Raw genomic sequence first — 13,909 nt, 5'->3', positions numbered from 1 at the left:
TTAATGTAATAGGCTGCAGGGAGCTGAATGGCCTCTCCCTGTTCCTGTGTAACAGGCTTGAGGGCCTGAATGGTCACTTCCTGTACCTGTGAAACAGACTCATTGAGGCTGAGTGGCTTCCTCCTGTTCCTATGTAACAGGTGCAAGGGGGCTGAATGGCCTCCTCTTGTTCCCGTGTAACTGCAGCTCTGAATGTGTGATGCTCTCTGGCTAAGCTGTTTTGTGTTCCCTCCCTCCTACAGGACAATCGGATGCTGTCTGGATCCAAGGACTCCATCCTGCCCAAGAGGCCAGCCATGGGTCATGATGAAGAACGAGACCTGTCAGACCGAGCGCCCCCTCCCAGGTCTTCCTCCCCCGTGATCGGGAGCCCTCCCGTGCGGACTGCCCCCATCGGGACACCCCCCAAACACATGGGCCACATCACCAACCAGCAGGTACGTTGCCTCTCCACCCTCCAGCTCCCCCGCCACTGAAACTCTTGTGCCTGCTTCTGTTTTTGGCTCCTGTAACCCCAAACTTAAGTACTGCAATATTTCCTCAGTTGACCTCTCACATTGAATGCTACATAAGCCTGAGCTCATCCCAAAACATTGCTTCCTTGGGCCCGAATTTCAGTGTATCTGGGTTGGGGGGGCGGGGGGGCTGTGGGGGTGGTCGTCCACCACAAAGATGCACTGGGGAATCCACCCACCTCCCTCCCCGGCCAGATATTAACAGGTAAGGATTGCACAGCAATTGGCCGGGAAGTTCAAACTTCCCCTGGGCAATTGCCGTGCTCTGAGAACCATCTGAAAATGTGAGTTAACTCGCAAACATTGGGCTGTGATACAGCAACAATTACCCAGGAAAAGTTAGAAGAATTAAAACCATTCTTAGCTGCTGGGCAACTACTGTACTGGCCTCACCCAACAGCCCACTGCAACCACCACCCCCCCATCGCCCGCAATCCCCCACACCACCCCCCCCCACCCCCCGCCGCCAACCCACCACCACTCCACTCCGGCCAGCCCAGCCACCACAGGACTCCACCGTAAGCCCCCATCCCCACTACCCCAGGCCTGAGCCAGCCCGGCTAGCACCGTAAAAAGGGGTGCATGGCTTACTTGCCTCCGACGGAGCTGCCCTCAACTGTCGCCTCCGGAATCTGCTGCAACACAGAGATCACCCAGCCTGAATTGGGCGAGAGAGGAGCAGCTGCATTTCAAGCTAAGTAGTTACAAGCGGAGAGGCAATCTGACTCAATTGGCCCAGCTCACAGGAAATCCTGCTCACCTATCACATGCTCACTGACAAATCATCAATTTTCCAAGTTGTTACCCTTGTGTCCAAATGCTCCTGTAACTTCCCTCCCTCTGTAACCTCCCCCCTCCCTCTGTAACCTCCTCCAGCCCCCAACGACCCTCCCTATCTCTGTAACCTCCTCCAGCCCCCAACGACCCTCCCTATCTCTGTAACCTCCTCCAGCCCCCAACGACCCTCCCTATCTCTGTAACCTCCTCCAGCCCCCAACGACCCTCCCTATCTCTGTAACCTCCTCCAGCCCCCAACGACCCTCCCTATCTCTGTAACCTCCTCCAGCCCCCAACGACCCTCCCTATCTCTGTAACCTCCTCCAGCCCCAATGACCCTCCCTATCTCTGTAACCTCCTCCAGCCCCTACAACCCTCGCTATCTCTGTAACCTCCACCAGCCTCTACAACCATCCCTATCTCTGTAACCTCCTCCAGCCCCTACAACCCTCGCTATCTCTGTAACCTCCTCCAGCCCCAACAACCCTTCCTATCTCTAACCTCCTCCAGCCCCTACAACCCTCCCTATCTCTGTAACCTCCTCTGGCCCCTACAACCCTCCATATCTCTGTAACCTCCTCCAGCCCCTACAACCCTCCATATCTCTGTAACCTCCTCCAGCCCCTACAACCCTCCATATCTCTGTAACCTCCTCCAGCCCCAACGACCTTCCCTATCTCTGTAACCTCCCCCAGCCCCAACAACCCTCCCTTTCTCTGTAACTTCCACCAGCCCCAACAACCCCCCCTCCCTCTGTAACCTCCCCCCTCCCTCTGTAACCTCCACTAGCCCCCTACAAACTCCCTACCTCTGTAGCCTCCACCAGCCGCTACAATCCTCCCTATCTCTGTAACCTCCACTAGCTCCCTACAACCCTCCCTATCTCTGTAACCTCCTCCAGCCCCTACAACCCTCCCTATCTCTGTAACCTCCTCCAGCCCCAACAACCCTCCCTATCTCTAACCTCCTCCAGCCCCTACAACCCTCCCTATCTCTGTAACCTCCTCTGGCCCCTACAACCCTCCATATCTCTGTAACCTCCTCCAGCCCCTACAACCCTCCATATCTCTGTAACCTCCTCCAGCCCCTACAACCCTCCATATCTCTGTAACCTCCTCCAGCCCCAACGACCTTCCCTATCTCTGTAACCTCCCCCAGCCCCAACAACCCTCCCTTTCTCTGTAACTTCCACCAGCCCCAACAACCCCCCCTCCCTCTGTAACCTCCCCCCTCCCTCTGTAACCTCCACTAGCCCCCTACAAACTCCCTACCTCTGTAGCCTCCACCAGCCGCTACAATCCTCCCTATCTCTGTAACCTCCACTAGCTCCCTACAACCCTCCCTATCTCTGTAACCTCCTCCAGCCCCTACAACCCTCCCTATCTCTGTAACCTCCTCCAGCCCCAACAACCCTCCCTACCTCTGTAACCTCCACTAGCCCCCTACAACCTCCCTACCTCTGTAGCCTCCTCCAGCCCCTACAACCCTCCCTATCTCTGTAACCTCCTCCAGCCCCCAACAACCTCCCTATCTCTGTAACCTCCTCCAGCCCCGACAACCCTCCCTTATCTCTGTAACCCCGTCCTGCGCTCCTCGAGCTCTAGCCACTGCCGCAGCTATGATCTTAATGGCTTCCCCAGTGGCAGCCGTGCCTTCAGCTGCTATGGGCCCTGAGCTCTGGAGCCCCCTCCCTCATCCTCTCCCTCCCCCTTCAAGACGCTCCTTGAAACCTTGCCCTCTGGCCTAACACTTCCTGACATTTCCTTATGTGGCTCAGCGCCAATATCATTTGTTAATCGCTCCTCTGAATTACCCTGGTTGTCTTATGGCATTGCAGACACCATGTAAATTCATGCTGTTACGAAATTGCATGGCCTGTCTAATTTGGATTGATCCTTGCATTTAGGCCCTTGTGACATTATACAGACCCTGCGGCCCATTGTACCTTTGCCAATTTTTAAAAACGGTACCCAATTCATCCAACTTCCTCAGCTTTGCCCACATTTCCAAGTTTGCCAATGGTGTAAGGATTTGGCAGCGCAGTGAGCAGTGCAAACAAGAGCGTAAAACTACAAAATTGATAAACACGCGGGCAAAACTGTGACAAATGGATTTCGGTGTAGCTGATTGAAAGATCATCCATTTTGGACCAATAAAGCGCAGGTCAGGAGGGTTAAACTACTGAGAAGCTAGGAACCTGGGCAACCTAAAGAGATCCACTGTGCCATGCACACAGAGATCACTGAAGTATAATGGCTTTACACCCTTGCAATGTTAAATGCAGGCTGCTGTATCCATTCCCCTCTGGACTGGACTTTGAGTGTAACTGTGCTCTTTCCACTCTTTCAGCCGTCCATTCTGTGCCCCACCCCCGTTCACGTGCGAGCTCCCATTCACCAGCGATACTCAGCCCCCTTCAACGAGAGGATGTCGCCAACCCAGCTGTTGAATGTTGCGGTGAGGAGGGTGCCAAGGGGGGGGAGGGGGGCGGGGCTCCGGAGCACACTGATGGGGAGGGGTGCTGTCATGGAGGAGGAGGGAATGATAGGGTGGGACATCGAGGCTGGGGTACATGTGGGGAGCGCGAGAAGGAGAGGGGGATAAGGAGGGAGGGGGAGAAAAAGAGAGGGGCGCAAGATGGAGAGGGGGGAAATGGAGTGGGGGAAATTGAGGGAGGGGGCCGAGTAGCAGAGGGGGCACGCATGGAGGGAGGGGGTCGAGAAGGAGAGGGCGGATGCATGGCTGGAGGGGGTCGAGAAGGAAGGGGGAGTCGGGAAGGAGAGGGGGGACACACGGGGAGGGGGCTGAGAGGGAGGCAGGATGAGGAGGAGAGGGGGACACAGCGGGAGGCGGGACGAGGAGGAGAGAGGGAGGCGGGACGAGGAGGAGAGGGGGACAGGGAGGGAGGCGGGACGAGGAGGAGAGCAGGACATGGAGGGAGGTGGGACGATGAGAGGGGGACACGGAGGGAGGTGGGACGAGGAGGAGAGAGGGACACGGAGGGAGGCGAGACGAGTAGGAGAGGGGGACACGGAGGGAGGCGGGACGAGGAGGGAGGTGGGACGATGAGGAGAGGGGGACACGGAGGGAGGTGGGACGAGGAGGAGAGGGGGACACAGGGAGGCGGGACGATGAGAGGGGGACACGGAGGGTGGTGGGTCGACGAGGAGAGGGACACGGAGGGAGGCGGGACAAGAAGGAGAGGGGGACAAGGAGGGAGGAGGGACGAGAGGAGAGGGGGACACAGCGGGAGGCGGGACGAGGAGGAGAGGGGGACACGGAGGGAGGTGGGACGAGGAGGAGAGGGGCTGTCACACGGAGGGAGGTGGGTTGGGAAGGAGAAGGGGAAGACACGGAGGGAGGGGAAGAGAGAAAGTGTGTGGCACGGGTGTGGAAGTGAGACAGTTGAGAAAGAGGGAGCGATTGTGGTCGGAGTCGAGGGTGGTGAGGTGGCAGCACTGGGTTTGTGGCGAGTGTTCAGCTTTGGGTCAGGAAGAGGTGGGTTATGATCATGACAGGGTGGCGCAGGGTTCGTCCGAGCAACTGCGGGCGCTGTCTGGATGGACCTATCATGGGCCTGACCTTTGCTCTTGCCACCCCGATCTCTCCGGGAACTGATTCCTCTGGATGAACTGTTGTGGGAATGTCTTTGGACTGTGTCATTTACTTGGCTGTTTATTTTCTCCACTACCCCATTCCCACTCCTCCAGAATTCTTCGCTGCGTGCCCACCATTTCCAAGGCGGCGTCACACAAGTGCTGAACCCACTTCTACTTGGAACGGCACAGGTACAACATGTTGGGAATGAAAGGATGATTGGAATGGGCAACATGATTTAGTATTTCCCTTAACTCCTGACTGCTATCGCTCATGTTCAGCTTGTGTCTCCCATCTCTCGCACGGTGCAGGGCTTATAATACAGAGCAGGTGTTAGCCACTGGGGGCACTCTCCTGTCCTCTTGGGTCACCAGGTCATGCGTTCAAGCCCCACTTGGGATACTTGAACCCCAAATTGGAGGTTGACACCCCCTCTGTGCCAGAGGGTCAGTAATGAGGGAGCTCCAGTTGTTGAAGGGGTAGGACTGAGGGAGTGCTGCACTGTCAGAGGGGCAGTACTGAGGGAGTGCTGTGCTGTCAGAGGGGCACTACTGATGGAGCGCAAGTGTTGGAGGGTCAGTAATGAAGGAGCTCTAGTTGTTGGTAGATCAGCACTGAGAGGATGCTCCACTGTCAGTCAGTGATGAGAGCATTTTAGTTGTTGGAGAGCAGTATTGATTGTGCTCTAGTTGGAGGGTCAGTACAAAGGGATCACTGCACTGTCAGAGGGTCAGTAATGACAGAACTCTAGTTGGAGGGTCAGTACAGATGGAGCAGTGCACAATCGGAGGGTCAGTCATGAGGGAGCTGTAGTTTGTAGAGGGGCAGTACTGAAGGAGTACCGCACTGTCAGAAGTCCTGTCTTTGGTTGATATGTTTAACAGAGGTCCCATCTGCCCTTTTAAGGTAGACATAAAACTTCCCTCAGTCCTGACTGGAAGAAGAGCAGAGAGGTTATCCCAATGTCAATGCTAAGGTCAATATTTATCCCTCAATCACCATCACTGAGCCAGATTCCCTGGGCATTAAAGCCTTGTGCGCTAGTAGACTGCTATGTTTCCCGTGAGACAACAGAGACTCTACTTGAAAATAAAACAAGTACTTCATTGGCTGCCATGTGCTTTGGGTGTTTTGAACTTGTACAGTGCACTTCATGAACACTGTATTGTTCTGGTTGAGAAAGCCTGGCACCTTTTGCACTCAGACTAGAGTTATACTGCCACCCGGTTGTACTGTTTCTTCCTGGCCTGAAATGGTGAGAGGATCAGATTGCTGGTGCAGAGTGTGCAAATGAAACTGTTAGATGAGCACTTCACCACAGGGCCCTGTAAAATGCCCGAGTTCCAGCAGAGCAGGGTTATATTGTCACCTGCGTGCCGCCAGAGAGTTGTAAGGCTCTCCAATTCATGGCCCCTGCTTTCAGATGCCACAGAGCCCGTCTGGAGTTATACTGTCACCTGCAACCTGAGCGGTGGTCGTCATCAAACACGAGACCGGTGAGCAATTCACTGCTCCCACCACCCCAATCCACCCTCAAGGTTTGAAGTATGTAGGAGTTACACTGTTGCCTGCATGCTGTGATGGGGGCTTTGCCACCAAGCACCATGGTGTTGAGGGAGCTTTACTCCACATATAATCTGTGCTGTACCTGTCCTGGGAATGTTTGGGGAAAGTGTAGAAAGAACTTTACTCTGTATCTAACTCCATGCTGTACCTGCCCTGGGAATGTTTGATGGGGCCAGTGTAAGGGGAGCTTTACTCTATATCTAACCCCGTGCTGTACCTGTCCTGGGAGTGTTTGAGAAAAGTGTAGAAAGAACTTTACTCTGTATCTAACCCCATGCTGTACCTGTCCTGGGATTGTTTGATGGGGACAGTGTAGAGGGAGCTTTACTCTGTCTCTAACCCCGTGCTATACCTGTCCCGGGATTGTATGATGAGGACAGTGTAGAGGGAGCTTTACTCTGTCTCTAACCCCGTGCTGTACCTGCCCTGGGAATGTTTGATGGGGGCGGTGTAAGGGGAGCTTTACTCTGTCTCTAACCCCATGCTGTACCTGCCCTGGGAATGTTTGATGGGGATGGTGTAAGGGGAGCTTTACTCTGTATCTAACCCCGTGCTGTACCTGCCCTGGGAATGTTTGATGGGGACGGTGTAAGGGGAGCTTTACTCTATATCTAACCTCGTGCTATACCTGTCCTGGGAGTGTTTGATCGGGACATTGCAGTGGGAACTTGACGTAACTTGCTGACCCAATGGATCATTTGTCAGTTGGACCTGATTTGGTGGGATCACCAAACCTGCGCGGCCTCCTCTGCTGAAGCGGCTAAACCCTCATGTATTTGGCACACGTTACTGATTCTTCGCAGTGTGTGTTTGTGTGTTTTTGGACCTTGCTGACCCCGAGCAGATGAGGCCCTCAGTCTGTTTTCGACCTTGTTTCTTGTTGACCTCTCGCAGACAGGACTATCGGGGGCTGGGGTGGGTAGACGTGTGTGCCTGTGTGTGTAAAACCTTGTGCCTTGTCAATTCATTGCAGATGTAATCCTTGGGGTGTGTGTTTGACCTTGCCTGTTGTTGACGCCGAGCAGACAAGACCCGCCCCCCCCACCCAAAGGTGTCTGTGTGTTTGACTTTGTGCCTTGTTACCCCCCACAACAGCAAACAGGGAGGATGTCCCCCAGTCACTTTGCCCGAGTCCCAGGTCTGGTAGGGAGCCAGCTGACGGCCATGAACGCTAACCTGCTGCATAGCAGGATGGGACAGATAATACCGCCCGTCACCGGTTTCCGGCCGTACTTCAGCCCGACTGCAGCAGGACACCTGCAGAATATCAGGTACCTTGGGGTTGGAGAAGGCGGGGTCTGTGACAGTCTGCTGAGGGCACTGTGATAAAATCTTTTTTTTGTGGATATTTTGGATCTGCCTTTTTGTAAATTTGCAACTGTGGGGGAGTGAGCTTCGGTTGACTGGCGATTGTAACATTTAGAATACAGAATATACCAAGGGTTGATCCATTTGACTCTGCCTCAGGGCAGGTGGGGGTTGAACCCCTGCTGGGAGATGTCACACGTCAGTTCGAGGATCAGCGAGCAGCGGTTAGCGAACAGTTAGTCAAGAGCAGACGAAGGGGAAGGTCGGCTCCACGTAACTAGGGCTGCTGTTAGCTCCGTGATGCTGTAGGGGCTGAGGCTCAGACAAACCCTGGGAGCTGTTCGGTGGTTCCCTGCTGCTAAGCCTTGGTGCTCAGAAAAGCCCAGAAGCAGTTGCTGGCAGTGGCATGGCTGAGAAGCTGAGAGCATAGCCCTGTTCAGATGCTGAAGTGTAGCTTAGCCAACAGAGGAGCACGATCTCGGTAGCAGGTCAGCTAAGCACGAGAACGAAAAGGCTGGCCCTGTAATCAGATTTGAGAGAAATCTAGATTAGTTCACCTTTTGAGTTAAGATTGTACCCATGAAACGGTAGACCTGCTGTCGGCTGTGGCTCAGACCCAGCTCTTTGAAAGAGAGGAGTTGAAATCCCTCATGAGGAAGACAGCCTTAGAGAATTTTTGTGGCATGCAGCGATGACTGATGTCTGGTTGGGTTGCTGAGAAATGTATGGGACCTGTCTTAGTTGACTCTGCCGTTTCATGTGCAGTTTGTGGTATGTCCGACCACAGTTTGTCTGGCTAATTCATGTTTACCTCATGTTTAAGTCTGCATGTTATAGAGCATAAGATAAATATTATTGACTGTTTGCTTTGTCAATTCATGTACAGTAAGATTTCTTCTGTTGGCTTAAAACCATGGAATCTCGTGGCTTTATTCTCTTAGTGAGTAACTGAGATTTCAAATTTCATCTAATTCAACAAAAAAAAACGATTACTGGCCCCGAACCAGATCGAACCTAGATTTGGGGGTCTCGCCCAGGATTGTACTGACATTTGGCAGGGCGGCGGTCTGGTCTGGAATTGTAACGACATTAGTTTGTGTGCAATTTATTCTGAGCCCCATTGGTCAGAGGAATATTTAAAGACTGCTCGTCATGCCTTAGACGGATCCAGCCTGGACTACTCCAACACTCTCCCTTCCAGCCTCCCACCTCTGCCCTTCATGACCTCATTCAAACTCTACTGCACTAAATTGCACCAAGGCCCTGATCAGCGCCTCACTTTTAATCTTCTCATTCTTGTTTCAATTCTCTGCCTAGCCTCATCGCTTCCTACCCCTCTAACTTTATTCAGCCTTGCTCCCTGACCTTGACCCCAGTGCACACCACCGTTTTCAATCACTCCACCCTTGGTAGCCATGCCTTCCGCAATCTCAGCCTTCATCTCTGGAATTCCCTCCCTAAACTGGACCTCATTCTCTCCCACCAAACCCTCTCTGGCCTGCCCCCTACCCCCTCTCTGGCCCGCCGCAGTTTCTGCCCCTCCCTGGCCCGCTCCTCTGGGCGCCCCCCCCAACCCACTCTCTGGCCCGCCACAGCCCCCCTCTCTTTGGCCCGCCGCCCACCCTCTCACTCCGGCCCACAGTCACTCCTGCGAAATGCCTCGGTTCTACTGTGTTGAATGATGCAGAATCAATGCTCGCTATTTTGAGACGTTTGCTCAACTTCTCACCTTTTTCAGGTCTTCCCAGCCCATGTTCCGAGCTGACACGACCCACCTCCACCCCCAGCATCGACGCCTCCTCAACCAGCGGCTCCAGCTGCAGAATTCCAGGAAGTAAGTGGCTCCTTCCCTTGGCGTCCTATTGCAAGCCCCAGACTTTAGCAAGGCAGCCAAGGATCGTGGAGAAGGTGCAGAAGGGGATTTACTGGAAATAGCACTGGGGATGAGGGACTGCAGCTTAGAGGGGTGTGTGCGCAATCCTGGGCACCACACTTTCAGGAGGTTGCCATGGGTCCTTGGAGCGGGTGCAGAGGAGCTTGATCAGAGCGGTCCCAGGGATTGAGGGACTTCAGTTAACGTGTTGAGACTGGAGAAGCTGGAAATGTTCTCCCTAGGGCAGAGAAGGTTAAAGGGGAGATTTAACAGAGATGCTCAAAATCATGAGAGATTTGGATAGGTTAAATGGGGAGAAACTGTTTTCAGTAGGAGAAGAGTCAGCTAACAGAGGACACAGATTTAAGATGATTGGCAAAAAGAATCAGAGAGGGAAGGTGCGAATTCTTTTTAAATGCAGCCAGTCGTCACGATCAGGAATGCACTGTCTGAAAGGATAGTGGAAACTGATTCAATACTGACTTCTGAAAGACCCTTGGATAAATGCATGAAATGTGGAAATTTGTGGGAATGAGCGATGGTCGGGGTTTGCTAGTGGGTCAGAAACTGCCTCCTCGCCTCCCTGGGGACTTTCGATCAAACCAGTCTCAGGCAGAGGAGCCGAAAGTGCTTGTGCTGGTGAGAGAACAGCAGTGTTATGTTGATTGATTTTGGGGTGGTTCTTAGATTCACGTTGAGGCACATTGACAGGGGATTGCAGAACAAGCATTACCCTGTGTCTGTGTGCTGTACCTCTCCTGGGAGTGCTTGATGGGGACAGTGTAGGGAGAGCTTTACTCTCTGTCTAACCCCGTGCTGTACCTGTCCTGGGAGTGTTTGATGGGGACAGTGTAGAGGGAGCTTTACTCTGTATCTAACCCTGTGCTGTACCTGTCCTGGGAGTGTTTGATGGGGATGGTGTAGAGGGAGCTTTACTCTGTATCTAACCCCGTGCTGTACCTGGCTTGGGAGTGTTTGATCGGGACAATGTACAGGGAGCTTTACTCTGTATCTAGCCCCGTGCTGTACCTGTCTTGGGAGTGTTTGAAGGAGGCAGTGTAGGGAGAGCTTTACTCTCTAACCCTGTGCTGTCCCTGCCCTGGGAGTGTTTGAAGGAATAGAGGGAGCCTTACTCCATATCGAAACCGTGCTGAACCAGCCCGGGGAACGTTTGACACAATAGTGTTTTTTTCTCCTTCGTTTATTCATAAGACGTTGGCGTCGCTGGCAAAGCCAGCGTTTGTTGCCCATCCCTCATTGCCCTTGAAATGAGCACTTAAGAGCCATTAAGAGTCAACCACATCACGGTGGGCCTGTACTCGGATGTAGGCCAGACCGGGTGAGGGTGGCAGATTTATTTCCCTAAAAGGCGTTAATGAACAAGATGGGTTTTTATGACAATCAGTGATAGTTGTCATGGTCACCATTACTAAGACGAGCTTTCAATTCCAGCTTTATTAACTGAAGTTAAATTCTGCTCGCAGCCATGGTGGGATTTGAACCCATGTCCCCAGAGCAATACCCTGGGCCTTTGGATCATGAGTCCAGTGACATTACAAATACACCACCATGTACCTGCGCCTGGCCCCGAGCATTGCAGAACGTGAGAGCAGTGGCACAGATAAATAGCAGAACATACAGTCTATCTCAATACTACAGATACGGTGTGGAATCATACCTCAATCACAAGACCGAGAGAGCAATGATTGGTCTCTGTGTCTCTCACTGCCTGTCTCACACGCTTTCCCTCACTCTTTGCACTTATTTTTTTTTCTCCCTGTCCCTCTCCTCCTGTCTCGCGCTTTCGCCCTCTCTCTCGCGCCTTCTCTCCCTCTCTCTCGCGCCTTCTCTCCCTCTCTCGCGCCTTCTCTCCCTCTCTCTCTCGGCCTTCTCTCCCTCCCTCTCTCGCGCCTTCTCTCCCTCCCTCTCTCTCTCACGCCTTCTCTCTCTCCCTCTCGCGCCTTCTCTCCCTCCCTCTCTCTCTCACGCCTTCTCTCTCTCCCTCTCGCGCCTTCTCTCCCTCCCTCTCTCTCGCGCCTTCTCTCTCTCCCTCTCGCGCCTTCTCTCCCTCCCTCTCTCGCGCCTTCTCTCCCTCCCTCTCTCGCGCCTTCTCTCCCTCCCTCTCTCGCGCCTTCTCTCCCTCCCTCTCTCTTGCACCTTCTCTCCCTCCCTCTCTCTCTCTCACGCTTTCTCTCCCTCCCTCTCTTGCACCTTCTCTCCCTCCCTCTCTCTTGCGCCTTCTCTCCCTCCCTCTCTCTTGCACCTTCTCTCCCTCCCTCTCTTTCTCACGCTTTCTCTCCCTCCCTCTCTCGCACTTTCTCTCTCTCTCTCACGCTTTCTCTCCCTTCCTCTCTCACACCTTCTCTCCCTCTCTCTTTTGCGCCCTCTCTCTCTCACACCTTCTCTCCCTCTCTCTCGCGTGCCTTCTCTCCCTTTCTCTCTCGCGCCTTCCCTCCCTCTTTCTCGTGCCTTCTCTCTCTCTCGCGCCTTCTCTCCCGCTCTCTCTCATGCCTTCTCTCCCTCTCTCGCGCATCTTCTCTCCTCCTCTCTCTCACGTCTTCTCTCCCTCTCTCGCGCCTTCTATCCCTTCCTCTCTTGCGCCTTCTCTCCCTCTCTCTCTCGCGTCTTCTCTCCCTCTCTCTCTCGCGCCTCCCCGTGCTCGCTCTCTTTCTTTCTCTCTCGCTCAGCCAACACCGAGGGCAGAATGGATCTGGAGGAGACAGGCACAGCAGGGGCAGCTATCATGAGCAGATGAAGAAGGACCCCTACAGCAACCTGATGACCCAGCGGGAGAAGGAGTGGGTCAGCAAGATCCAAATGATGCAGCTACAGAGCGCAGACCCCTACCTGGATGATTACTACTATCAGGTAGGTAGGGCTGGGGGCGGTTGTCGCTGGCGGTTCAGGCCGCATCAACAGACAGGACCCAGGCTCAAACCCTGGCCTGGTGCTACACTAGCCTGATGCACCAGGCGTGGTACTGAGTGTCTCTCTCTCTCACCCGCGCGCGCACAACTCCTGTGATAGTTAATCTCATCCAGTGTGGTAATGAGCCCCAAGCGCACAATTCAAAACCTGAGAAGTTACGTTAAACTTGTGCAGAATCTTGCTTAGGCCGCAGTTGGAGTACTTTGCACACTACTGGCCTCCACTTTGTCAAAGAGATAAAAAGGAATTGGTGAAGATGCAAAGAGGCTTAGAGGTAGGATGCCAGAACTGAGCAGTTAGACCCATCAGGGAAGATTGAACACTGGGGATCTTTTTTGCCTGATGGGGACATTTCAGATTATGAAAGAGTTTGAGACGGTAGATGTAGAGGTGATGTTCACAGTCATGGGTGAGACCAGGGCATGGGTCCATAAGTGTTCGATAACCACTAATAAATCCAGTTGGGAATTCAGGAGAAACTGCTTTACCCAGAGAGCCGTGAGAATGTGGGACTCACTCCCACAGGGAGTAATTGAGGTGAATAGTGTTGGTTGCCTTGAAGGAAAAGCTAAATAAGCACATGAAAGAGAAAGGAAGCGAAGGATCGGTTGATGGGTGAGATGAAATGGAGTGGGAGGGAGGAGGCTGGTGTGGAGCAAAAATGCTGGCATGGACCGGTTGGGCTGAATGGCCTATTCCTGTGTGGTAAAATTCAGTGTAATTCCGTTTCAATGTGACTTGGACTGAGAGCTCACAGGAAAGGCAACTGCTTCCATGGACTGGTGGGTAGAATGGCCTGTTCCCGTGTTGTGTACACTCACGCACAAGGGGGCAGACGTCAACAGTCTGGATCTTTAGCGGAACGCCCTCTCGTTTCCCAGTCCAGCAGGTGGGGCAATGAGACCCAGAGGCCTGCAGAGAACGTGATGGGAGGAAACCCCCGATTCCGTCCGGCTCGATCGATCAAATTGACTATCCTGGCTGGAAACTGAAGCCCGGAAATGCAAGAGGCTTCTCCCCATCTCTGGCAGTGTTCCAGCCGCAAACAAACAAAATAAGAGCAGAGATAAAAACAAAAAAACTGCGGATGCTGGAAATCCAAAACAAAAACAGAATTACCTGGAAAAACTCAGCAGGTCTGGCAGCATCGGTGGAGAAGAAAAGAGTTGACGTTTCGAGTCCTCATGACCCTTCAACAGAACTACAAGTTCTGTTGAAGGGTCATGAGGACTCGAAACGTCAACTCTTTTCTTCTCTGCCGATGCTGCCAGACCTGCTAAAATAGGAGCAGAAGTAGGCCATTCGGCCCCTCGAGCTAGCTCCGACGTTCAATAAGATCATGGCT

General features: G+C 53.4%; 1 protein-coding gene across 1 annotated transcript in view; it reads left to right on the top strand.

Annotated features, from left to right (window-relative positions):
* The window catches only part of patl1 (PAT1 homolog 1, processing body mRNA decay factor), a 50,171-nt gene that overhangs the window by 16,587 nt on the left and 19,675 nt on the right, over positions 1-13,909 (top strand). The window contains exons 5-10 of the mRNA XM_041173978.1: positions 243-437; positions 3,642-3,749; positions 5,003-5,080; positions 7,551-7,726; positions 9,502-9,597; positions 12,324-12,504. Coding sequence (XP_041029912.1) covers positions 243-437; positions 3,642-3,749; positions 5,003-5,080; positions 7,551-7,726; positions 9,502-9,597; positions 12,324-12,504 — 834 coding nt within the window. The remainder of the gene's footprint in view (positions 1-242; positions 438-3,641; positions 3,750-5,002; positions 5,081-7,550; positions 7,727-9,501; positions 9,598-12,323; positions 12,505-13,909) is intronic.

Source organism: Carcharodon carcharias, chromosome 24 (assembly GCF_017639515.1).
Source record: "Carcharodon carcharias isolate sCarCar2 chromosome 24, sCarCar2.pri, whole genome shotgun sequence".
Classification (NCBI taxonomy): Eukaryota; Metazoa; Chordata; class Chondrichthyes; order Lamniformes; family Lamnidae; genus Carcharodon; species Carcharodon carcharias.
The sequence above is the reverse complement of the archived record's forward strand: the minus strand, read 5'-3'. Positions and strand labels throughout refer to the sequence as shown.